The 25,654-nt window shown below is 46.5% G+C and overlaps 1 protein-coding gene across 1 annotated transcript in view; it reads left to right on the plus strand.

Annotated features, from left to right (window-relative positions):
* The window catches only part of MTOR (mechanistic target of rapamycin kinase), a 98,889-nt gene that overhangs the window by 67,890 nt on the left and 5,345 nt on the right, over positions 1-25,654 (plus strand). The window contains exons 32-54 of the mRNA XM_016217893.2: positions 1,593-1,708; positions 2,909-2,986; positions 3,187-3,294; positions 5,936-6,061; positions 6,161-6,292; positions 10,215-10,330; positions 11,190-11,307; positions 13,499-13,747; positions 14,377-14,477; positions 15,169-15,265; positions 15,542-15,640; positions 15,932-16,054; positions 16,247-16,429; positions 16,818-16,952; positions 17,172-17,346; positions 18,790-18,925; positions 19,545-19,692; positions 20,309-20,431; positions 21,557-21,639; positions 22,721-22,793; positions 23,290-23,364; positions 23,751-23,886; positions 24,556-24,621. Coding sequence (XP_016073379.1) covers positions 1,593-1,708; positions 2,909-2,986; positions 3,187-3,294; positions 5,936-6,061; positions 6,161-6,292; positions 10,215-10,330; positions 11,190-11,307; positions 13,499-13,747; positions 14,377-14,477; positions 15,169-15,265; positions 15,542-15,640; positions 15,932-16,054; positions 16,247-16,429; positions 16,818-16,952; positions 17,172-17,346; positions 18,790-18,925; positions 19,545-19,692; positions 20,309-20,431; positions 21,557-21,639; positions 22,721-22,793; positions 23,290-23,364; positions 23,751-23,886; positions 24,556-24,621 — 2,796 coding nt within the window. The remainder of the gene's footprint in view (positions 1-1,592; positions 1,709-2,908; positions 2,987-3,186; positions 3,295-5,935; positions 6,062-6,160; positions 6,293-10,214; positions 10,331-11,189; positions 11,308-13,498; positions 13,748-14,376; positions 14,478-15,168; positions 15,266-15,541; positions 15,641-15,931; positions 16,055-16,246; positions 16,430-16,817; positions 16,953-17,171; positions 17,347-18,789; positions 18,926-19,544; positions 19,693-20,308; positions 20,432-21,556; positions 21,640-22,720; positions 22,794-23,289; positions 23,365-23,750; positions 23,887-24,555; positions 24,622-25,654) is intronic.

Consider the following 25,654-nt stretch of genomic DNA (forward strand, 5'->3'; position numbering starts at 1 on the left):
TCCGTCTGTCTCTACCTGATGATTTTGACTCACCTGTTAGACATGGGTAAAAATGGCTTTTCATGGGGAAGCCAAGAAAAACAGGGAGCACGCATCAAAATTAAGATATTTAGTGAGGTGTATTTGGGGTTTTTTGTCTTAAGTTACTGGTTATTTTCTGTCTTATAAATGAAATCTCAAGGTGAAAATTCTCAGACCAGTACTCTGGCTCCGTTGTCATTAGTCTTTTTGCGTATTTCTGCTTTGCCTGGGGCCTCTGTGTCCAGGGCTACCTCATGACCCAGGGTGGTTGCTGAGCTCCACTCATCATGTCTTTAGCCCAAGTAGGAATAAAGAGAGATGATAGCTGTCTGTCGCCTTTTATTAATTTTCCCACCATATATAAAAGTGAAGACAATAGTATAATGAACCCCCAGATGCCTTTCACTGCCTCTAACAATTATAAACATTTTGACAGTTTTGTTTTCTCTGTTCTCCTTGATGCCTGCTACTCACCCTCCTTGTTCCCACTCCCCGAGTATTTAACTCCCACAGACTGTGTGGATTCCTGACACCAGGCCCCAGCTGAAGGGATTACCAGCATCTGTTCCAGAGATGTTAATGAGAGGGAAAGGGTCCACAGGATGTCCCAGGAGAAAAGCTTCACCCATCGAGTCCCAAGGAAGGATACGTAACCTTCCATCCACATTCTATCCTTCTCGAGTCACAGAACTTATATCCTTTCCTTTCATGAGCTCTGAGCTGGATCCAAAACATTTTTCAAAAATAAATTACTTCCTGAGGAGTCGTTGTTTGCTATTTTGCTTTTGCCCAGAGGCATAGAGAATGGACGAGCTGCTGGGCTGGAGTGAAAGGCAGGAAAATGCCTTATAAAATTGGCAGCCCTGCAGTGTGCAGCTAATGAAGCTGATATCTTTTCTACAGATGGTCTTGGCAGTGAAGCTGGCGTTCTATCCATGCTCACCCCACCGGGGGAAGCCATTCCCGGCTGCAGCCATTTTCCCAGTTGGCCATGACCTAGCCCGTCTTTCTATTTATCTCCTCCCTTCTAAGGCAAAGGTACTGCCAGAGTGAGATGGGCAAACTACGTGTCTAATCCTGTCCCCTGTCTGGATAATGGCCATTTTCAGTTGTTAAGGGGGAAATGGAATTTCCAGTGTACCATGGAGCTGTGAGATGCTTCTCTAGTGAGGAAGAAAGTCATTCCACCTCACCTAGAGAAACCTGAAAGCACGCTCCAGGTTAATGCTGCACTGCATCACACCCTCTTGACATGGGCTTTGCACTCAGGCCGTTCTCCCATCTTTCACAGAGCTCCCCAGGGCAGCATGGAGCCCTGTGCTCGGAAGACAGATGTGGCTTTGTGAGATTGCCTTGCTCAACCCCACTGAGTATAGAGGGTTCTCTGCAGGAGTTTGATACATTAGGCTCAAGTTTTTCTTACTTGAACTCCAAGCTAAGTGCAAGTAACAATGACAAGGCCTGTTTGAGATGCTGCCTTTAGCCCAGGAACTTAACCATCCTAATGCTCCCCTCTCTCTCTCTCTCTCACTCCTCTGTGTGTGTGTGTGTGTGTGTGTGTGTGTGTGTAGGTCAGTGGGACAGCATGGAGGAGTACACCTGTATGATCCCCCGAGACACCCACGATGGGGCATTTTACAGAGCCGTGTTAGCACTACATCAGGACCTCTTCTCCCTGGCCCAGCAGGTAAAAACCATGTATACCCAGACCATCTAGCAAAAGAAAGGTCATTGTGTGTGGCCTGTCAGCTCCTGGGCATATGGTGCCTGTGCAGACAGGCTGCCGTACTTCAGTTCTGGAGTCTGGTTCAGTGAGCTCACTAGAGTGGTTTTGGAGCATAATACTCAGTAAGGAGGCTGCCAGCACGTTAACCAGGGACACTTCCTTTGGAGGGACAGATGTACTCTGGAGGGACCACTTAGATTGCGTTTGGAGTTAGCTCCCTGAGCCATCATTACGTCCCGCTGACCACCTTGCCTTGATGGTCCCTGTAGTAGAGAGAAGCGGTCTGTTTCATCAGCTGTCCCCCTCTGCAACAGGAATCAGTCACAGGCTTCTTCTGGCTCTGGAGGTGTGTCACACATTGATGACCTTCCAGGAAGGTCAGTGCTTTATTTGAAAACCCTGTGCTGACTTGTAGAATGAAATAATGAAGTAATCACATCCACCCTGTTGGGCACCAGATTGTCTTGAATGAGGTGCTGGGTAATGACCTGAGCACTCAAGGTTTGAGGATATAGTAATTAACCTTAAACATTCAAACAAGGAAGAGCTCTGCATGATGGGTTTTAAACAGGAGAAACAGAAACTGCAACCCCAGTCCTGTGGCCATCCCTGGGGCTTTGATTTACATGACAAGAACTGAAACCTGGGCCATCCACCTCACTGGCCCAAAAGCTTTGTTTTCACATGGAGAAACCTGGCCATTCCTTTGCCAGTGTCACAGGCATTCTTGTAAGGACAGTACTTCTCAGCCAGGGATGACCTCCCAGCACCCCCGCCCCAGAGCTCTATTTTCACGAGCATGCCCAGCATGGAAGAATTGGAAGCAGGTTGACCCCCAAATTGTCCTCCTGAGACAAAAGAACACGTGATTCTAAGCAGAAATTTCCCCTCCCTTGTTACCCAAGATTTGGGGTGTTATCATAGGTGTTAAGCTTTTGGTTGCCATGCACTTCTGTCTTTTCCAAGAAATCAGTACTCTTCTCTAGCCATTCAGATCTAGGAAGAGGTTTCTCCCTTTCTTTGGTGAATTTTTCTCTTTGTCATTGGAATGTAAGTGAAACAGGTAACTTCTGCAGCTCATTGAGAAGCCTGAAAATAACAGCACTACCCTCAGCTCCTAAGTCCAAAGCTCAGTTCCAGGGTTCCCTGTTTCTCTCCTAGTGCATCGACAAAGCCAGGGACCTGCTGGATGCTGAGTTAACCGCTATGGCAGGAGAGAGCTACAGTCGGGCATATGGGGTGAGTGTCATATTCTGCATGTTGTTGTTTCAGAGGCTCATTTCAGCTCTCTCTTCAGAGGGGGCTACTGAGGACTCAGGCTGCTGAGCACATGGCTGTGTGTTCTCAGCAGGTACCCTGCACCAGGAGTGACTGAAATGAAGCCAGGCTTTTGCATGGTTCATGCAGTATTAAGTTGGAATGTGATTTGCTTTCGTCAGGCCATGGTTTCCTGCCATATGCTGTCCGAGCTAGAGGAGGTTATCCAGTACAAACTTGTCCCCGAGCGACGCGAGATCATCCGCCAGATCTGGTGGGAGAGACTGCAGGTGAGCCTGGTAGGAAGCCCTGGGTAGCGGTCCACCGTCCTCACAGGCTGGTTTGCTTCAAAGCAAAACATTCAAAGGCTTTTCAACTGTGCCTTTAGCTGTAAGGGTGACTGATTCCCCAGCCTCCTTTTACCCTTCTCTAGGAATAAAAAAAAAAATGTCTTTAATAAGTGATACTTAAGGCCAGCCAGGTGAGAATCTTCACCTCAAAGTCAGTGGCTGATCTCAGTTTTAGCTGCACAATAGAATGAGCTGGAGAGCTTTTAGGAATTGGGATACCCAGGCCACTTCCCAGACCAAATAAATCAAAACTTCTGGGGACAGACCCAGCATCAGTATCTCTTTAGCCTCCCCAGATGATTCCAGTGTGTGGCCAGCACTGAGCACTGCGGCTCTGAATCCAGTCGCTGGCCACTTGTATCCAGCTCTTTCCATGGGGTTGCCTGATGTTCTCATTGACCACCGCCTGCCATGTACAGTTCCTCAGGTCGTGGTCATCCCATGATCTCTATTCAGACTTTTTCCACTGAAGTTTCCCGTCCTAGAGAAACTTTTCCAAGTCCTCCATCAGTGTTTTCATTGTGCATTCTGATCATTTTAGCATGAGGAGCTGTCAGTTCCAGGTTCCAGGTTTGGGAGGCAGCAGTCTTAAGTGTTCTTGGAAAGGACAGTTCGCCCATTCCTTGAGTGGGTAGGAGGGGACAGTCATCAGCAAAAGAGAGCATTTACCACTTCAGAAGCCACTTGTCCCCCTGCTTGTCATATTCAACCTCCTCAATTTTAAACTGTCTCCTCTTGGCCCAGTCCACACCTAATGCCAACTTCTGTCTTCAGACCAATCAGGATTGAGCTTCCAGGCCTCTCAGGAGACTGCGACAAAGCCTTTTGCCTCCAGGCTGCATTCCTGCCTAAGCAGGTCAGGCACATTCCACTGGCAAGGAGAGAGCAGTGGGCAGAGGATGGCTGTGAATATAGTAGTGGTTTGTGCTCTGGAGCAAGCACATGCAGTTCCTCCACATGTTTTATTAGCAAGTATGAAATGCCTGGTCAGTGTTTTGATGGAAAATTGTCTGTTGGACACCAGAAAAGAGCTGCACAGAGCAGGCATTGCCCACTTGACTTGTACACACCCTGGCTTTTAAGTGCCTGTAATGGTGTGAAGTTTCCAAACCAGAAGTCTGATGAGTCTTCTGCCATTCTAACAAGTAGGACTTTGTCCAGTGAGAGACTTGGAAGGGGAGTGGACTAAGTGAGCCTTGGGGAGGGGAGACCCATGTCCAACTTTACAGCATCCAAGATACCGTCATCATCTTAAGCCTTCACGACTCCTATCTCAAGGCAGCAGGATGTTTTTTGGCTGACAGGCCAAATTATTTCAGCATCTGGGAGAAACTCGTAGATGGTGAGAAGTCACCAAAACAATCACTCAGTATACTTTTTTCTGTTTTTCTAACTTTCCAAATCACTTGTCGCACTTAATGGGATGGAAAGATATGGTCTAAGGCCTGAAAATAAAGCATTAGGTTTGTGGTAGAAATTTGGCTCTCGTGGATGGCTTGATGTCAAAACATTGTTGGACTGCCTAGGCTGGAAGACTGCCATGTGGACAAGTCATCTACGTTGAAATCCCCAGCAGCGTCTCCCAGGGGGCAGGGCAGTGTGAGAGGTCAACCTTACTGGCATCAGGTCTCTTCTCCCCTTTGGTTCTTATTCAGGCTCAGCCTGTGTCCTATCATGTTGAAAAGCCTACCATCCCTGCTCCCAGGCTTTTAGACTTGTTTCCTTGGAGAACAGCTCATTTGGCTTCATGGAATTCACTGACGAAGTGGTAGATCTTAGAAACCCTTCCCGGATGGTTTGTCTGACTGACTGGAAAGGAGGGGCACAGTTGCTCTTAGAAGTCTTTTGATACAAAATTAGCTTATCCCTTTGATAACGATTAAGTCGCTCTTTTTTTATTAGAAAGAATTTATACGTGTGATCAAATGAGGCACTTCCCCTTCTAAATGCAGTTTTTGACCCTGAGATAAAAACGAAGAGGAAAGACCTTAAGCATAAGCAAGGACAAAAGTCTTAATGCAGGTTTAACCTTTAATGCCTTCAGAAATATAAGTGCTACCAACTTACAAACAACATCATTTGAAATTTTAATTATTTAAACTTTTATACTTAAGTTTTTGAACTTTGAGCTTTTGAACATTTTAATTTCTTTGTCAGTGATAATCATCTACTAGAGAGGCTAAAGAAAAAAAAACAAACCAAAAAACTGATAATGCATTATTTATAATTGAGGGAAGAAACTTAAATAATTTCATTCCTTTAATCCTCACCATCGCCCTATTAAGTTGGTACTGTTTTTATCCCATTTTATAGATCAGTCACAGAGAAGTTTGGTAACCCATCCAAAGTCATATAGATAGTAAGTGGCAGAGTCAGTATTCATGCTTCAGAGCCCATGTTCTGCTGCTTCTCAAATTTTGAGACATCCCAAAGGTGTTTTCATTCACAGTACCCTTCACTTGAGAAAGCTGAGATTATAAAAATGGACCTCTTTTTTGTTTCAGGGTGGGTCTTGCTGTTGATTGTGGGGGTTTAAGATGTAGCTGAGGACATACCTGATCCTCACTTCTGAATGTTCCAGGGCTGCCAGCGGATTGTGGAGGACTGGCAGAAGATCCTGATGGTGCGGTCCCTTGTGGTCAGCCCTCATGAGGACATGAGGACCTGGCTCAAGTATGCAAGCCTGTGTGGCAAGAGTGGCAGGCTGGTGAGTAACCCCCACCTCCTTGGAGTTGGCGGGAGGCTAAGGAGAGAATGGCGTGCTTGGTCCGGTTCTGTTTATACCCTGACCTCTCTTGTTTTTAAGGCTCTTGCTCATAAAACCTTAGTGTTGCTCCTGGGAGTTGATCCGTCTCGGCAGCTTGACCATCCTCTGCCAACAGTTCACCCTCAGGTGACCTACGCCTACATGAAAAACATGTGGAAGAGTGCTCGCAAGGTCTGTATCTGCATCCACTCACCAGTAGGCCAAGTCTCTCCAGAATGCTCACTGATCAGCCTCTCACAGGCTCCGCAAGGCCCGGGGAAACAGTGTCCAGACCAGCGAGTCTGGAGGTTTGCTCCCGTTAGGAAGCCATTTGGCCTGGTTTCAAAAAGTGAATCAGAATCAGGGAGATGCATGTATACCGTCGATTAAACAGCAAGTGCAATCAGTTATAGCAGCAGCCGGGATGTGCTGGAGCACAGAAGCAGCACAGTTTCTACCCCTCCGAGCAGATGGGCTGTTCAGGACCCAGAAAAGCAGCCTGTGAAAACACTGACTGGAAATTTCACAGGACCAGTGTGGTTCTTCAGGTTTCTCGTCTCCTTTCCTAGCATCAGTTGGGGATTCAAAAAGCAACAGCACCCAGAGTGTGATGCTGAAGCCAGTGGGGAGTCTTCCTGCAGCCAGTGTAGGACTTCTCCTGCTTTATGTGCAGACAGGTCCTTGGGAGATGGATGTGCCTCCTGGTGGAGTTTTTTAGTTTTTATTAAGCAATCTTCCTGGATGGTGATGATGAACAGAAAGTAGGCCCTGGAGGCAAAATGAGCGCCTGCTTTGGCTCCTGCACCCTCCGCCTTACGGAATAGAGGAAGGGCCCACAGTGGGGCCTGACGTGAGAAAGCAGTGCGGGGCAGCCACCAGAGTGGTGGCTCAGGAGAGAGGTGGTAAAACCGCAGTTGTGTCTGCCGAAAGCTTACTTGGGAGATCCTTGGACTGGGTCTAGAAATCAACTTCTTTTGTGGGTGGACAGCCCTGCACCCAGGCACTGAGTCTTTGGGATTCACTTCAGTAGTAATGACCCAAGTTTCCTTCTCCAAATGTGCAGTTTTGGGGTTTTCTTTTGTTGTTCTTTGGTTTTCTGTTTTGGTGTGTGTTTTTTCAGTCTCTGTAAGCCTCCCAAGCCACAGCAGTTCTGATTCAGAGCCTGACCTTCCTCCAGGCAAATGAGAAAAACAGAAGGTGCTGGATCTGAATGTAGTCTGGTTTCTTTCCTATGTGTAGCCTCCAAGTCTTTGAATGTCTTGCCGAAGGCAGGCAGAAGGAGCCTTTGGCTAATATCTCAACCAGGGAGTGGCCTTTTTCAACTGATGACCACAGCCCAACTTCTCCACAGATTAAAGCCTCTTCTTAGGAGCCCAAAGTCTGGTGGAAGACCATAAAACCACATGGGCAAACATTTGGAAACCTATTTAAAATTAGGTGCTTGGAACTCAAGCTCAGAGCTAGGGATGTCACATCTTCTTAAGAGTTCAGGAGCTACCCCAAGAAAACGAACTTCTTAATAATAACTGTGCTATTGAACAAGTCACCTGACTGTAAATAAGGACTCTCTGCCTTGCGTAGGGCAGATAGAAGTGTTGGGGAAGAGCAGACCTGCTCTGCAGGAAGGCATCTGGCAACAGGTGTGTATACAGTATTTTCCCAGATGAAATGCTTCACAGAATTCAGCGACAGCCTGGCCCTTTATGAAATTTCACTAAGCTTAGGACATCATCTTGCCCACAAACACCCCCCAGACAGTCAAGAACCAGGAATACTATGCCCAGCTTAAAGAGTGGACTGAGAGAAGCCCCTTCCTATGAGTGACCGGTTCTGCATCTGTAGGGAGAAAGAATCTTTTCCCCCTCCTCACTTCTTAGGAATGGAGAAGAGAAAGCATTTTTAATAGAATATTTTTAATTCCTTGAAAATAAGTTGCTTCATGCCACAGAGTAGAGAAACATTAGATTCTCCCAGGCTGGGCGGACTCGCTAAAGTTAATACTGGGCTTCAGATCCAAATTCATACCCAGCCTCCCCAGTTTGGGCAATTTATTTTTTGTTCAGCACCTCGTTGAGTCTCCCAAACAGTTTTAGCTCTATGTCTGGATGGTCATGGTGCGGCATGTGGGCTCTGAAAGCCTCTGACATCAGTTCCCAGTTTAGTGCTCACCTGCTTGACATGCACACTGATCTCACGAGTGATTTATCACCTTCCTTCCTGGTGATTGATCTTTTCAGTGCTGCCTCCCAGTTCTTTGTTTTTTTCTTTTTAATCAGATTTCATTCTGGTCAGTGTAGTTCTCACAGAAGAAAAACTAAAGGAACATTTATCACTTCCCAGGTGTGGGATGCTAATGTAGTTCATTTTTCAGAGCCACTGGTGAGTAACAGAACTCTGCAAAGGCAAATCTCTAAGGGAGCCAGGTGTCCTGTTAACTGCTCGAACACCTGTGAGTCTGCCCTGTCCTCATGCATGGCTTAGGTGCCTGATAAAGTGTCACATCATCTGGCCCTGGGTTAGCCCTAGTTCTTTTTTTCTTTCCCTTTAATTTTTAGAATCTCTTGAGTAAGCTATCAAGTCATCTTGTTTGAAGGGTTATTATGCCAGTTTAGGTAAAGTGTCTGGAACATGGCCCATCACACGTATTTCATAAATGGCACCGGTTCATGTAGGCTGGAACTGTAGGCAGGGGTCCCGTATAGGAATTCAGTCAGGAGTTAGGCGACAGCTTCCCCTTGGAGGGCTGGCACTGCCCGCAACCTTTCAATGTCAGGCGACCTCCAGGTTCTTAATTCACCCAAGAAAGATTTCAAGGGCAAATTGGAGTGAGAACAAAGCAAGTTTTATTCAGGCAGAGAAAAAGAAAGAGACCAGAGCGCGGCACCACTATGAAAAAAGCGAAAAGTACGTGTCCAGGTGGCCGCAGCCAACTCGCAAGTGTGTTGCGCCCGCCCTGACTCTTAATGCCACGTACTTCCTTATGTTGGAAGGTCTCAGGTTCGTCCTGGCCCCCAGGCCAGGGAGTTTCATTTCCCTTCAAGGCCATCCTCACTGACTTGTTTCTTTTTTCTTTTTTTTTAAAGAAGACATGATTATAAGATCGTTCTCACCTTATTTATTTGACGTGTTTGTTTTTTCCCTCCTCTTTTGCAGCAAAGAACACATAGCCTCTTTTTTACATTCTCACATACTGTGCCCCCTCCCTATGTTGGTAGATTTAACTTTCACCATTTTTTCCATTTGTGCTTTTGATGTTTGTAGGCTCTATCTATCTCCAGCCTCAAATACCTTTAAAAAATTATGGACCCCATTTATCAAGATGCTGTGTCTGGATGTGGCAGGCTTATACAGGTGGCTTGTAACTTACTCCCAGGTGTCTGGCTGTCTCTGCTCTTCCCTAGTTCAGCTGCCTGTCCCTAATGTCTGTTCTCCTCTTTACCAGGAACTTCTGTTCCTAACCCAAATGCCCTCTGCTCACTTGGTATGAAATCCCATTGTGTCCAAAGATTTAACTGCTTGAGGATGCTCTGAAGATATTGCTAAGCCACCATGTTCACCTGGGTGTCTGCTTAGCTAGTGACCTCCTCCCTTTCCCCATGGATGCCTGGAGGGCTCACCTGTCTCTATGTTCTGACTTGGGTACTAAGGGTTCTATCAGAATTTTTTAACTATAGTTTTTGCACTGCTGGATTGTCCAAGGTACCACAGTGTTTTAAACAAACACTAAAGTTTTACTAGCCTAAAATAATTCCCCATAACCTAATTTCCCCCAGGGCAATATGCTGATAGTGAAGTAAGCAGTTATTTCAAATTACTTCATAGGAATTATTTGGGGTAGCCAGGCAAGTAGCTTTTCCAGAGCTTATTAAACTAGTAATTACAGTTGGCAAAGGAGAGCTAAGACTTGGGATGAAAAAATATGAATCTTCTTGAAAAGCCCAGCCATCCCCCAGCATCATGCCCTGGTCCTCTGTCCTACAGAGTCTTGCCCTGTGTTTTACGGAGCTCTGTTTAGAGAGGGGCTGGCTCACATTCCTATTTCATGAACTAGTTCATTTCCCGTGAGGTTGGGCCACATGCCAAGTGGCTCCCTGTTGCCTTTGCCCTGCTACAGATCGATGCCTTCCAGCACATGCAGCACTTTGTTCAGACCATGCAGCAGCAAGCCCAGCACGCCATCGCCACCGAGGACCAGCAGCACAAGCAAGAGCTGCACAAGCTCATGGCCCGGTGAGGTCCCCACTGGCCAGGGCCAGTCACACTCCCACCCTGCCCTGCCAGCAGCGCCTGCAGCAAGGGAAATGTTCAGGGCTCCTCGAGCAGCCAGTTGCTCACATCTCTCACCTTTTCCTGTAGGGATCCTGGGCAGCCATCAAATCGTACTGCTCCCTAGTCTCTGCTGCTTATTCCCGCAGGATTCAGCAGCCCAAGAGCACCCATGTGCTATTTCCCTCCTGGAGCCTGGCTTCAGAGTTAGACTCCTTGTTTTCAAATGCCAGAGGTGATGCTAATTTGATGAGTGACTTTAGATGAGTTTAGTTCCTTAACCTCTCTGTGCCTCCAGTTCCTCATCGTATAAGAAGGGGATAGTGAGAGTTCCCATTTCCTAGGGTGGTGTAAGGTAGTGTGCGGATTAAGGGAGAGAACACATTGTCAAGCATTTAGAGCAGTACCAGTGAATGCTAGCTGTGAATTTCACCACTATAAAGAATGGGGGAGAAGGGAAAGAGAGGGAGAAGCCATATAGCAGTAAGAAAAATTCCTCTCAAACCACTGTCACCCTCAAAAGTTGGATTGAGAAAGATAGGTCCATACAGACCTACCTGTCCCTTGTCCCCGGTCGCTGGTTTAAGCTAGCATTGGAAGACAAAGGTCAAGAAGAAGAGAGAATCCCATAAAGTTTATCCCAGATGCCCATCATTTCCCTTCCATGTGGTTTGCAGTTCTGTTTGTTCCATCCTGTTGCTTCCTGAGAGCAAGGGTTAGCCGCAGAAAGGCTGTGGTGCTCCCCACCGGAACTCCTTGTTCTCCTTGGGAGCGCTGTTTTGAGGAGGGAGCAACACATGGGGGCTTGTTTCTCTGTTTCCAGGTGTTTCCTGAAACTCGGGGAGTGGCAGCTGAACCTCCAGGGCATCAACGAGAGCACAATCCCCAAAGTCCTGCAGTACTACAGCGCCGCCACGGAGCACGACCGCAGCTGGTACAAGGTAACTGACGCAGGTGCGGGGCTCCCAGCCGTGCCGCCTCCAGATGGCAGCCAGCACCCGCCAGCCTGCTGTGCACTCTTGTGTGCTCATGGTTGGCAGCTGGTCTAATACTGTGGATTTGCTGCTTCTAGTGCTGGGAGCTGGTCTGTCGGAGGCCCCTTACAAGTTTAGTTGGTGTAGAAAGATGGGTTCTTTTATTTGAGAAAGATCTGTTCCACCTTTGTTACATACATGGTTGCTGTCTTCCGGACCCTTAGCTGCTTGTTTTCCTAGGGTCATCTGGACACGGTTAATCTCTGGAACTTTATCTTCCCCTGGGTCATCTGTTCCTTCCCAGCTGCTTTCTTATTTCCATTCCTGCCTGCTCTTCATCTAAGAACTTAACTTTCTCTGTTTTTATTGGAAAGCTCTGAGTAACATCCTGTTATGTCATAGGAAACTTTTCGAGAAGATAAACAGAATTAGGAAATGTGTAAAAGATACGACTCACTGACAGAGGAGTGATTCTTGGAAGTGTACATTGAGGGCCCTTCTGATAATAGCTGCTTGGTATAACAGATGTCACCGATTTCTTTCCAGTATCTGCTTAACCTGCTAATACTTTGTGAATTAATCCCTCTGGGCTCCAGACTTGTATCTGAAGATCACAGAAACTTCTGCAACAAAAATCTTATTTTTATTCAGCATGCTTCATTCCGATCTGAAAAACACCTGTTTCGCGATACTAGCAATAATTACTCTCTAGGACATCTTCAGTCCAGGGCTGGTGAAATTAACCCAGTAAACCCTTTATTAGCTGGAACCTGACTAATTAGAACTGTCTCCTAACCAGATTACATTTCTTCATTCAACTTTAAGAAAAAAATCACAAGAAAAAACCTGCATCCAGGAATTTTAGATTTTTCCCACCTAGTGCGGGGCTTATGCCTTCTTCTCCATCGGTGGTGTCGTCCTTTGTGCATGCAGAGGACTGTTTCTATCTTATCACTGTGTCCCCCCACTCAGTGCCTGGTACATGGTAGATATACAACGGTGTTTGTTCAGTAAATGAGGGTATGGGAAAACGGAACCTGGGTCACTGTAGAATTCTTACTCATCAAGTAAAGGTCAGTTGTGATCAATCTGCTCTGCTTAGGAGAAGAAATGGACACATTTTTATTAAAGGATGGTTTTTAGCAAGGAACTCAAAGGAATTTCAGAAAGTCCAGTTGCAAACTTATGAGGCCTCCAGTCCAGCTCTGCTTCATGCTCCCTGCACCACTCAGCGCTGTGCCATAGTATCACTGCAGCCCAAACCTCAAGTGTGACAAGTTCCTCCGTTATCCAGATAAGCCCTGAGGCTCCTTCCTGCAAACAGCCATTGAGCTGCCAGGTGTGAGGGCTAGACAGTGAGCCAGGTTCACCCTCCACAGTGTCCCCGTGCCCTAAATGTGTTCCTTGCCCCACTGTCACATGACCTGGTTAAGCCCTTTACCATCACTGCCCTAAACCTCTGCCATCTGATGTCATCTGTTTTATGCATTGCTGCCAAATTAAGCTCTATTTCCTTCAAAATGAAATGGGACCTCCTGGGCCTGATATGCCAGCCCCTCTGTGATCTGACCCCGCCACTTTGCTAGCCTTCCCTGTTGCTGCTGTCCTGCACACACCCTAAGCTTTAGTCAGATTGTTTCTTTGATGCATGCCCAGCCTGCATCTTTGTTCCTGTTCTCCCCGCACCAGGAAGTCCTGACTGCTGCTCTTATTTGTTCCCTCCTTGCCTATCAAAGGCTGCTCAAGACCTACCCCAAATCCCTCCTCTCTGAGAAGGTTTCCCAGGCCCTGTCCCTGGCATTCCCATTGTTCATTCCTTATTGCCCCTGTTGCATTCTGCCTGTCGTCAGGTTTGTGAGTAAGCCCTACTGGATTAGAAGGTACCTGGTCAGGACCAGGCCTTGCTCCTCTCAGTGCCCCTGCCCATAGCATTCAGCAGTGCCTGACATGGTAGTTGTGCCACAGCATCAGTGAACCACCTCAAATTGAGTAAACACCTGTTCCCCAATGTTCTGTAGAAGCAAAGTTTGGCTCTACTGACCACTGAGGAAAAGGCTGTCACAGTACTGCTCCTCAGCTGTGTCCTCAGGCTCTCTCAGCCCTCGAGGCCCAAGCTGTTGGTCACAGCCCCTCGTCTGACCTCACTCTGCCCACCCAGGCTTGGCACGCGTGGGCAGTGATGAACTTTGAAGCTGTGCTCCACTACAAACATCAGAACCAAGCCCGTGACGAGAAGAAGAAGCTGCGTCATGCCAGTGGGGCCAACATCACCAACACAACCACTGCCGCCAGCACAACAGCTGCCACCACCACTGCCACCAGCACTGAGGGCAGCAACAGTGAGAGTGAAGCTGAGAGCAGCGAGAACAGCCCCACGCCCTCGCCTCTGCAGAAGAAGGTCACTGAGGTAGCTGGCCCTTCCTCTCGCCAGGCTAGCCCAGGCCCAGGCACTCAGGAGTGCATGAAGGGGGGCTTATAGGAACCTGAGGCTGTACCCCCGAGTGCCCACTGCAGCTAGAAGGCATCGCTGTTTGCCGTATAGCATTGTTAGAGACAGCCTTTGTGCACATGCTTGTGTTTGGAGAGCAGACATAGGCCCGAGCTGAGGAATGAGTTCCTCGTGCATCCCCGTGCATGAGCTCATTCTCCTAAGGCCCGCATCTGTGCGCGTGGGTGACCATGCACATCTGGTCCACTCTGAGCACAGAGCCTGGTGATATCTGTCCTCTGCCACCCCCACCCCCTTGGGCTGTCAGTTCAGAGTACACCCGGGCAGCTGACAGGCGGAGAGGTCAGCGTGTTCAGAGATTCAGCCCTGCCACCCTGTTCAGGAAGCCACCATTAGCCCAAGATAGTAAGTTATGAACCATTGCCATTTACTGCGCTCGCTGTGTGCCAGGTACTGCTCTAAAGGCAGCATCTGATTTAACCCTCATTACCACCCTTGGAGGTGGGTACTGCTAGTATGCTGCTGTGCCATTTTACAGATGAGAACGCTGAGGCAGAAGTGTCACTAACACCCATGTGTTCCCACAGGATCTGTCCAAAACCCTCTTGATGTACACTGTCCCTGCCGTCCAGGGCTTCTTCCGTTCTATCTCCTTGTCACGAGGCAACAACCTCCAGGACACACTCAGGTATCAGGGACAGGAAGGGGAAACCCTGGTGGGCCATGGCAATGGCAGATCACAGAAGTTCTACATAAAGTCCTCTTTCCCTTCCCTGCCCCCATCAGCACATCCAAGAGTAACAGCTGACCAGGCCCCACTCGTGTGGGTGAAACCTGCAAAGATTAAGTGGCCTGAGAAGCCTTCTGTGGTTTGTTACGTAGAGAAGAAGAAACTCACCTGTTTGTTGCAATATTGCCGAAATCCCCCCAGCTGTTAGAGCCAACTCTGAGAGGCTAAATACATGGCACAGACCAGCCAGTCCAGAGGCCGCAGGTGACAAGGGCGGCCTCCTTTGTTTGGGGATCTCCACCTGGCTAAGTGTCAGGTTTCTGAATTGCCACCGTTGTGCAGGCGACTCGTTCTGCCTGTGCAGCGATTACCCCTGGGTTACCCATGGGCTCGTTAGATCTCTGAGCTTATACCATGGTGATCCCTCCATGTTATCTGAACGAGATGATTATTCACTTGGGGTGCTCCTGCTGGTGCTCAGTCAAGCACTGCGGCTCTCACCATGTACCCCCTTGTAGTGGGCCCGAGACCAAACACCTGGAGAGCCACGGATTTGAGGCCCTGCCAGTTCGCTCAAGAATCTTAAAAGTCAGAAACACAGAATCTGGGAAACTAAATTTCCTGTGACTTTCTCATTTTTCTTTTCCAGAGTCCTCACCTTATGGTTTGATTATGGTCACTGGCCAGATGTCAATGAAGCCTTAGTGGAAGGGGTGAAGGCGATCCAGATTGATACCTGGTTACAGGTGAGCATGGCTCCGCTCTGCTCCTCCGCATCCTCTTAGCCACGCAGTGTTGGGAGTAGCAGGTAGCATGCGCTGCACAGTGGTGAGGAAGTAGGGCTCAATCCCACGGTCAAGACTCCATATTTTTTTTAGTTTCTTTTAAAGAACTGAAGGGAATGAGCATCTTAGTGTCCAACGGAATCTACCGAAACAAGTAACAAGAGCTGGTCATTGCCCAGAATAACTAGAGTCCCTTCTATCCCTCATATGCTGCATAACTGTCTTTTTGAATAACAGGTTATACCTCAGCTCATTGCAAGAATTGATACGCCCAGGCCCTTAGTGGGACGCCTCATTCACCAGCTCCTCACAGACATTGGTCGGTACCACCCCCAGGTATGTGGAGACCTGGGTAGTTGCTCATCTGACAGCCGCCGTTTTGCTTCGGTGTTCAGCCTTTCCTAAAGCTACTCCAGAGCACAGCACAGGAAATGGGAGCCAGGCCTCCCATCCTGCTGGAAGCATCTGCCTGGCTGGCAGGCCCAGCGGCCTTTATGAAAGAGCGATGCCCTGCCTGGTGGACTCAGACGAGCATCAGCATCTTACTCCCCTCCCCGTTTGTCCTTCTTGCGGTTAATGTCAGGCTCCTTTCACACGTGTTTGCACCTCTGCCTCTGTTTGCTTCAGGCCCTCATCTACCCCCTGACTGTGGCTTCTAAGTCTACAACCACAGCCCGTCACAACGCAGCCAACAAGATTCTGAAGAACATGTGCGAGCACAGTAACACCCTGGTGCAGCAGGCCATGATGGTGAGTGAGGAGCCAGTGCTGGCTTCTGTGGACCCTGGTCACCTGGCCAGAGGGCTTCGGTGGTGGTTTCTTCCTCGCGACAGTGCTGCATGCTCCCTCTGGCTGCCAGAAAGAGTGCCTCCTATTTCTCCAGGACATTATGCGTTTAGCTCATCCTTGGTGCTTCTCTCCTCCCTGCCCCCCGTGATCCAGGTGAGTGAGGAGCTGATCCGAGTGGCCATCCTCTGGCATGAGATGTGGCATGAAGGCCTGGAAGAAGCTTCACGTTTGTACTTCGGGGAGAGGAATGTGAAAGGCATGTTTGAGGTGCTAGAGCCCCTGCATGCGATGATGGAACGAGGACCCCAGACTCTGAAGGAGACATCCTTTAACCAGGTATGGGATGACAAGGCCTGGAAGATGTGACCCGGAGCCTTTGTCAGACCCCTTTCTCTCTAGCCTTTCTACTGACTTGAATAAAATGTACTGTGACAAATGTCACAGGATATAAAGACACCACAAAAGTAATTGTTATCAAGTTTCAAAACCCTCCCAAAATTTTAACTGGAAAACCACAAGATACTTCACAAGACGTTACTTTACCTAACAAGCCTTTTGAGATTGGGAGCTCCAGGCCCAGAGAGCTACAGAGCAGCCCATGCTAAGCCATCCATGCCGTTGCCTCCCAGTCAGTATGCTGAGGGGTGCTGCTGTCTGCTGGGATTCAGCCTTCGGCTCAGTCAGTACCCATGACCACTTACAAATTTCCCCTCTATTCCCTCAGGCATATGGTCGAGATTTAATGGAGGCCCAAGAGTGGTGCAGGAAGTACATGAAATCAGGGAATGTCAAGGATCTCACCCAAGCCTGGGACCTCTATTATCACGTGTTCAGACGCATCTCAAAGCAGCTGCCTCAGGTAGGCTCTTCAGGTTCGAGCACAGTTAACTGTCATAGTCCTTTCTGTTTTACCTCCTGTGAATGTTCTAACACTAATCCCGAAGCACCTGGTTTCACTTACACCTGCAAATTTGGGACAAGTCATTGCTGTTAGCAATTCACTGAAAAATACCTATTAAATTGCATTTCAGTTCCTCCCTGAAGGCAGAAAACTAATCCCTGTGATAATTATCCGCAGCTCACATCCTTAGAGCTGCAATATGTTTCCCCCAAACTTCTGATGTGCCGGGACCTTGAATTGGCTGTGCCAGGAACGTATGACCCCAACCAGCCGATCATTCGCATTCAGTCCATAGCACCATCTTTGCAAGTCATCACATCCAAACAGAGGCCCCGGAAGTTGACACTTATGGGTAAGGACCACTGTGTGTGCCTCCCACCTGCATCTCCCCCAACCCTGGCTGAACCCCTGCCCTGCCTTAGAAACTACTGCTTGCTGTTCACACTGTTGATCTTTCCGATGCCCTGTCTCCCATGTTTACTGGGAGGGCAATAGAGGACAAGGGGATTTTCCCTATTCCACCCTCCTCGAGACTCCCAGTTCCTTCGTAAAGCCACACTTAAGTAAAGCATAACGATCCTGCACAAGACCAGGTGGAAGGAATCGAAAGGCAGGCAGTGTGGAGCGCAGGTTGTGGTAGCAGTGGTGAGGGAACTGGTGAGGCCCACAGAGGCATCTGGATGCATGGCCATGACAGGCTAAGTCAGAGGAAGGCCATCTGGGCTCTGAAGTGTTCTTTTTTACCATCACGGCCCCTCTGTGGGAAGTGATTGTGTAAAATCCAAACAAGTAGGAATGAATTCTCACATTGAAGTTTGTTACCTGTCTGGGATTGTTTCAGGAGGCCTAAATACTCTGAGGCACTTTGAGGTCTCTTGCCTGTGGTAATAATGCTCATTTTTTTAAATGCGGTGATGATTCATCAGCACCAGTTCCCTGTGGTCCATAGGTGATTGACTCTACATCAGCATTATTTAGGAATATTTAGTTAGAGAGCCCTAATGAAGGAACTGTTTCCAGAGGTGTAAACAGAGTTAAGAGAACCAACAGTGAGAAGCTGTTACCCCACTCTCCAGACCTGAAAAGGCAGGGAGCTCATCAAGGGCTTGTTCCACCAGAAGCTGTAGCCCAGGTAGAGGGACATAGCTGCTTCTAGGACTGTAGCCTGGCTGGTTGTCAGGGGCAGATACCCTGACCTCTCCCTCTTCCCACCTGCTGACCTCCTGCTAGTGCCCCCATTGGCCAATCCCAACTGGGAGCCCAAGTGATACAGTCTGAGGAGATCAGGCTTCTCAGGTCAGAGCAGGACAGGGAAGGGCAGAGTGGGTTGGGGAGGGGAACATTCAGAATGACCGTTTCTATGCAGAATCCTTCCTGGTCCTGCCTGGCTGGTGTGGCTAAGTTGGTTGGAGTGTTGGCCTGTGCACTGGAGTGTCGCAGGTTCGATTTCCTGTCAGGGCACATACCTACATTGCAGGTTCAATCCCCAGTTGGGGCTCGTACGGGAGGCAACTGACCAATGTATCTCTCTCACATTGATGTTTCACTGTCTTCCTTCCTGTATCTCTAAAATAAAAAAAGAATCATTCCTCAAAGACAGAGCTTTTTAAATTTATTTATTTTGATTTGAATAACATCACATTGGGGGACCATCAAAAGCAGGGCCTGTTCTTTTCATTGCTTCTAGGGAGTTTTATTTGCAGCCTGAAGGATCTTTTGAAGACAGTGGTGGTCTACCCCCTGATGGGTTTGAGACCCTCTGGTCTCCACTAACTGCTCCCACCATTCCTTACAGGCAGCAACGGACATGAGTTTGTTTTCCTCCTGAAAGGCCATGAAGACCTGCGGCAGGACGAACGAGTGATGCAGCTCTTCGGCCTGGTTAACACCCTTCTGGCCAATGACCCAACATCTCTCCGGAAGAATCTCAGGTATTCAGGATGCATGGAAATGGCAATGATTTGCGAAGTCTTCTGGTTTTTCCTACATCTCTCCCATGTAGTCATGTACCTTTATGAAATAAATCATAAAAGTATGTACCTGACAGGAAGTCATCAATAGCCAAGGTGTCAACCACAAAAAGAAAAATCCTCCATATTTTTAGGGTATTCTCATAAAAGTGCCTTTAACAACCACCAAAGGATCCAGAAAGGAACACTTTGTGGCCATTAGACTGGAGATTCTGGAAATTTGATGTTTTACCTGTGGTGGGGTTCCAGCCAAGCCAGACCTTTCCTATCTTCAGTACTCTTACCCCTCTTTCTATTAAGAACATGAATATTAAGTTGGGAGGTTATTTTAAGCTTAGAAATAATCACTGGATTTCCCCCAAACACTGAGTTTGTTAGGCAGGTTGAGTGACCAATGTGCTTCTGTACCATCAGTGCACCGTCTCCACGTGATACCTTATGCTTTGCAAAGGCCTTCATCACGCACCTTACAACAGCCCCATGCAGGGGGGTTCATTAAAACTTGTTTGCATATGCAGTGAGCAGGTCAAAGGTGTACTCTGTTTACTGTACAATAACCCTGCTTTCCCATGGGCCCCAGCATCCAGCGATATGCAGTCATTCCTCTATCAACCAACTCGGGCCTCATCGGCTGGGTCCCCCACTGTGACACGCTGCATGCCCTCATCCGGGACTACAGGGAGAAAAAGAAGATCCTTCTCAACATCGAGCATCGCATCATGTTGCGGGTATGTGATGAGGCTCCAGCTCCAGCCCAGTAATGTCTCGGAGGCAAAACTCACCAAAGAGGCTATACAGAGCTGCTTTTCTTGTGCTCTTATATATGTCCATCACTGAAAAGTAGATTTGAGGGGATTATCCATTGAAGAAGGTTTAAGAAAGTGAGTCCTAAAGAAGAAAACCTTCTCTAAGAAACAGAAGGACCGTTAAAGCCCAGGACTTAAGATTTCACTATCCTAGGTGAGACTGGATAGTATTACTTGTCAGGTACCTAAGGCACACAGAGCACTGGCCCTGCAGAGAGACAGTGTGTAAGAGATGTGTAAGTAACAAGAAAGAATTGTTTGTTAACCAGAACCCTGAGCCCTCCAGTGCTCTCATTCACACCAGTGGGCTTGTGCTGTGGTGAGGCCTGATGTTTTGCACGCAGGTCTGGCAGTCCCTGTGGTCCTAGGTGAGAGTGGCTGCTCCATTTGTCCTTTTGCAACGTTCTTATTTCACGCCTCCTTTGGCTGTGGTGGTGAAATTAGAACCCAGCTCTGCCTGACCTGAGCCTTATTATTTTCTTGGGTTTAAGCTGCTTGTCTTCGGCTGCTCTCTCAGAATGGTTGTGTCCCTATACAGATGGCTCCAGACTACGATCACCTAACTCTGATGCAGAAGGTAGAGGTGTTTGAGCATGCCGTCAATAACACAGCTGGGGACGACCTGGCCAAGCTGCTATGGCTGAAAAGCCCCAGCTCCGAGGTACGGCGCACACTGCACTTTGACACACCCACTCTTGTCAGGATACTTTCTCTCTGTTCATGCACCTGTGGGCTCATCTTTGTCACGATTAGCTGGAGATTATGTTATGTGCAATCTCTTATAATAGATTAAAAGGGTGAGCCATGCAATTTAGCAGATGTAGATTTAATACTTTAGTGTTTCTCCTGTTACAGTAGTATTTGAGCTCTTTATATATTAAGGCGATTAAATCTTTTTCATGTATAAATTTTCTGTTTATTTGCTGTTTTAATTTTGTTAATAGTATGTTTCTTGGTTTTGAGTTTTTGTTTTGTTTTTAATATACAGACATTTTTAAAATTGTAAGTTAACAGATTTTTAATTATTTAAAATTCTTGCCTTTGGTTTTATATTAGAAAGGCCCTCTTCGCTTCAGGGTTATGTATCTTTTTACATCAGTTGTACTAATTATAAGATTTGTTCTTACATTTAAATTCTTAACCCAATTTGGAATCTAGCATTAGGATATAAGTTTTATTAAGATGACTTGCCAGCACCACAATATTTACCAAATAATCCATCCTTTCCCTATTTAAAAGATTCCATTTTTGTTATGTAGTAAATTCTTACATGCCTTTGGATTTCTTTCTAGAGCTTCTATTGTCTTTCATTGATATTTCTGCCTTTTTCTCCTCAAGTACTGTACTATTAATACAAGTCTCTTCTCATTGGCTATTTTCATACTTTTTTTTTTCCAGATAAATTTTGGGATCATTTTCTCAAGGTCACACAAAAAAAAATTTTCTCAAGGCCACTGAATTTTTATTAAATTACATTAAATGTATTCAATAATTTGGGAGGATATTACCTCTTGACAGTCTTAAGTGGATATCCTTAAATGGATATTTTCACTTACTCAAGTCTTTGTATTTCTAAGCTGAGTTTTATTTATTTATTCACCTAAGTTCTGCCCATTTCTAGTTTATTTCAAGCACAGCTTATTTTGTAATTGTGAATGAGATCTTTATGCCATTATATGTTCTAATTGGTTATGATGGATTATAAGCAAACAGTTGATTGGGTGTAATTATGTGGAAACCATTTAAAGTTTCCAGAGCCTGGCTCACTTGTGCTCCTGTGTTCTAGGTGTGGTTTGATCGAAGAACCAATTATACCCGCTCTTTAGCTGTCATGTCCATGGTTGGGTATATTTTGGGCCTGGGAGATAGGTGAGTGAATTTAATTTGTTTCTTGCAGCCTTCTTTATCCATTGTAGTGTTTTGGAATGGTTTCATTTTGTTTTCCAGTGAGATTTATGACGATTTGGTAAATATTTGTATTTTGTACTTTAGGTATTTTTTGCGACATCAGCCTTACTCCCCTATTTATTATCCGTGTCAGCAGAACAGTACATCAAACTAAAGGGAAGAAAAATCGTAGTTCAGGAGTACTACTTCTGCGTAGGTTGATTTAATGTATTATAAAAACACAAATCCGATTGATTTTATTAATTCAATGAACATTTATTAATCACCACTGTGTTAAAATAATTCTATTTGTGTAATTGAAACCAACCAAAGTAGATCCTTCTGATGTTTCTTCATGATAAATTTCATCCAGATGTACTGATTGAAAAAGTAGTTTAGGCATGTTCAGACATTGACTCAATAGACTTTTTTTAAAACTAGTTTTCTGATGTCCACTATTTTTCTCCTGGGATCATATCTCGTGCACTTATTTGAGAGTAAAAATAATTTTATCACACAAAAATAATAAATTCTTATTTTTAAAAAAAAAAAGGCAGAATTCCTGTTGACAAAAGTCAGGTGATCCTGCCACGGTTGGCTCCAGGGCTCAGGGAGACAAGGCCCTGTGGTAGGTACTAAGTAGTAATGACAGAGCCTATCACTCTGAGATGCCAGCACTGCCAGAATCTTGTGACCAAATTATCATGGTATTGTGGGGCAACTTGTGATTCACACAGATAAATCCTTATTTCAGGCCTAGAGCAGGGGTTGGCAAACTTTTTCTTAAAGAGCCAGACAATAAATATTTTTGGCTTTGTTGGCCATACAGTCTCTGTCACAACTGCTTATGTCTGCTGTTGTAGCAAAAAAGCAGCCTGAAACAATACTTAAAGAAATGAGTGTGACAGTGTTCCAATAAAGCATTATTTACAAAAGCAGGTGGGGGCTGGATTTGGCCTGAGAGCTGTACTTTGCCAACCTGTGGCCTAGAGTATCACATACTTGTTGATTTATCAGTGTTGCTCTCTTGACACCACCCTGGTCTGTATTCTGTTTCTCAAAGACACCCATCCAACCTGATGCTGGACCGGCTGAGTGGGAAGATCCTGCACATTGACTTTGGGGACTGCTTTGAGGTGAGCACATGTTCCAGAACATCAAGTAAAGCTCACCTTCCCGGGTGACATAAGCCCACGATGCATTATCTCACCCCTGCCTCTCCTACTGAGGTGATAGGAAGTCAGTCTAAGAAATTAAATCCACACTCTTTAATACTTGGTTTAGTGGGACTCTGACGCCCTTGGGCAAGGGCCGCTTGTTCACTGTTCCCACACCCTCCTGGGGTGGAGGAACCCTCATCCTCCACACGGCCTACTGGTCCAAGGCCTGGCGCAGTGCACACTTTTTCTTTTTGTTCCCTCTTTCCCTCTCTCTCTCTCTCTCTCTTGTTTTTCTTAATTGTCTTTTAAATCCCTGTGATAAGTCCCTCACTAAACTCAACCTGCTTCATTCTGTGCTCTAATTGAAATCAGTGCTGGTGATGTGAAGGAAAGCCACCTGCCTTCACGTGGCATTAGCCAAGGAAAACAGTCTAACCAGTGGACTTGGGTTTTTCCCTCTTTTGCCCTATAGGTCGCTATGACCAGAGAGAAATTCCCAGAGAAGATTCCATTTAGACTGACAAGAATGTTGACCAATGCTATGGAGGTAAGTAGATGACCAGCTGCTTTGGAATAGGGTCACTACAGCTATGACTCTTTGAGGACAGACTTGCTTGTTAGGGCTCATCAGTTCCCCAAATGCCCAGAGTATTTCTGCAGTCTTTTTCTGGAATTTTCCATTGTGTTAGAAATGATCAATCTTTGAAAATATTACCATTCTTTATGTCACATGAATCAGTGTTTCATATGAATGACAAATGTGACCTGACTCCTTGCTCTGAAGACATTCCCAGCCTCATACATTGATAATGGCCTATGTCCACTTCCTCAGCGGGTGTGGCAGACCCTCTCAACTGTCTGACTTTTTGTCACGAGGCCTTAAGGAGGCAGTGCCAGTGACTTCTGTGGTGAGTAGCTGTGACCCTTCTACAGGTTACTGGTCTGGATGGCAACTACAGAATCACCTGCCATACAGTGATGGAGGTGCTTCGGGAACACAAGGATAGTGTCATGGCCGTGCTGGAAGCCTTTGTCTACGATCCCTTGCTGAACTGGAGGCTGATGGACAGTGAGTATTAGCAAGTGCTTGGGCACTGGAGTCAGCACCCTACCAAATTAGGAGTATCTGACACAGTACATTTCACTAATCTATGGGCCTTCAGGCCTGGAGCCTGAGCTGTATTACTGAGCTTTTGCATCACATTTCACAATTCAGCTCTGGTGTCTGGAAATGAATTTCAAGAATTTTTATTAACTAGGACGGAAAACTCCAGTCATCAGCTTGGGTATAAAGTATTTTTTAGTATAAATTAAGTACCCTAATGATTTTCGTTTGTTTGGGTGTCTGTAGAGTAGCAAGCTGGAATTTTGATTGGAGATACAAACAGTTGTGATTTTAGTCAGCAGAATCTCAGTCTGCCCTTTGTTCCTACCTCCTGAGAAGCTTACTAACAAGAGGAATCTGATCACTGTGATTAAGTTATGTTTTTTTATCTTAGGGGATCTGTTTACATTGCCTAAATCCAACCTGATGATATAGAGTATCCCTCAGGATTGGACACCCATGCTAACACCCACCCACGTACTCCTGAGCAGTACATCTTTGGTTCTCTCTTAGGGGATATATCTTTTGGAAATATTATGTTTTTATGATTGTAAGAAAATATCACATCAACCAAGTTTCTTTCAAGTCAAAGTCTGAAGCACTTTTTAATCATCCCTCTCTTTCTTCCCCTAGCAAATACCAAAGGCAACAAGCGATCCAGGACAAGAACAGATTCCTACTCTGCTGGCCAGTCAGTAGGTGGGTGTCTCCCATGGCAACTGCAGATTCTGTCCCCTTCTATCCAGAGTGTTTCTAGAACAGGGTGAGCTCTGCTACTGCCATTAGGAGGCATGACTTAAAATAGGAATGGGTGCAAAAAAAAGTTATGAAGTTATTTACACATTGAGATTTCCTGAAAGTACAGAATCACGTTATAGAATTGACCGAAATATATATGAAATAATAAAAGAACATCCCACTGTGTAATCAAGTACCACGCGATATGGTTTGGAATACAAGGGCTGTGGGACTTAGAGGAGTTATCGCTCCAAACTGCAGTAGGTAAGGGAGCTCTTGGGTTGGTGGAATTAAAGCTGAGACTTAGTGGAGGGATGGAATCTGTATGGGCAGAAGGGAAAAGGGTGTTCTGGGCAGGAAATTGGAGTCCTGGGTTACAGTGGCATCTCTGCACATGCGTGGACTCTACCCCAGACAGATAAGATCTGTAAATGCCTAAGTCCCCCACGGTGTCTGAAGTACCTTGTGAGATGACTGGTCTCATCCAAACTATGTGGGACTTACTGCTGAACTCTCAGGACCCACCTCGTCACTACATAATCGGGTGACTTCTACATGCTGCCTGTGGCATGCAGGGGGTAATTAGGAAGCCAGCTCTAATGCAACCAGGTGGGAGTAGACCCAGTTGTTTTGTGTGCCTTAAAAGTTAAGTTCCAGAGGGTCATTAAGAAAATAGTAGTATCACTGGATTCATTTTGCAGGCCTGTGGTGTACAAGGGCAGTGCATAAATAACCTCAGGACTCTGACTTTAGGCTCTTCCCTCCTGAAGGCCACAGCCAGTGGAGGGTGACTCTAAAGCCTGAGGACTTTTTCTCCCCAGAATTGCTGTATAAATTCCTACAAAGAATAACACTTCATCCAAATGGCCGAGTGGCTTATTTGGTTGGAGCATCTCCCCTTGCACCAAAAGGCTGCAGGTTCAGTTCCCAGTTAGGACACATACCTAGGTTGCAGGTTCGACCCCGGTTGGAGCACATAGAGGAGGCAATCAAT

Source organism: Miniopterus natalensis, chromosome 9 (assembly GCF_054644295.1).
Source record: "Miniopterus natalensis isolate mMinNat1 chromosome 9, mMinNat1.hap1, whole genome shotgun sequence".
Classification (NCBI taxonomy): Eukaryota; Metazoa; Chordata; class Mammalia; order Chiroptera; family Miniopteridae; genus Miniopterus; species Miniopterus natalensis.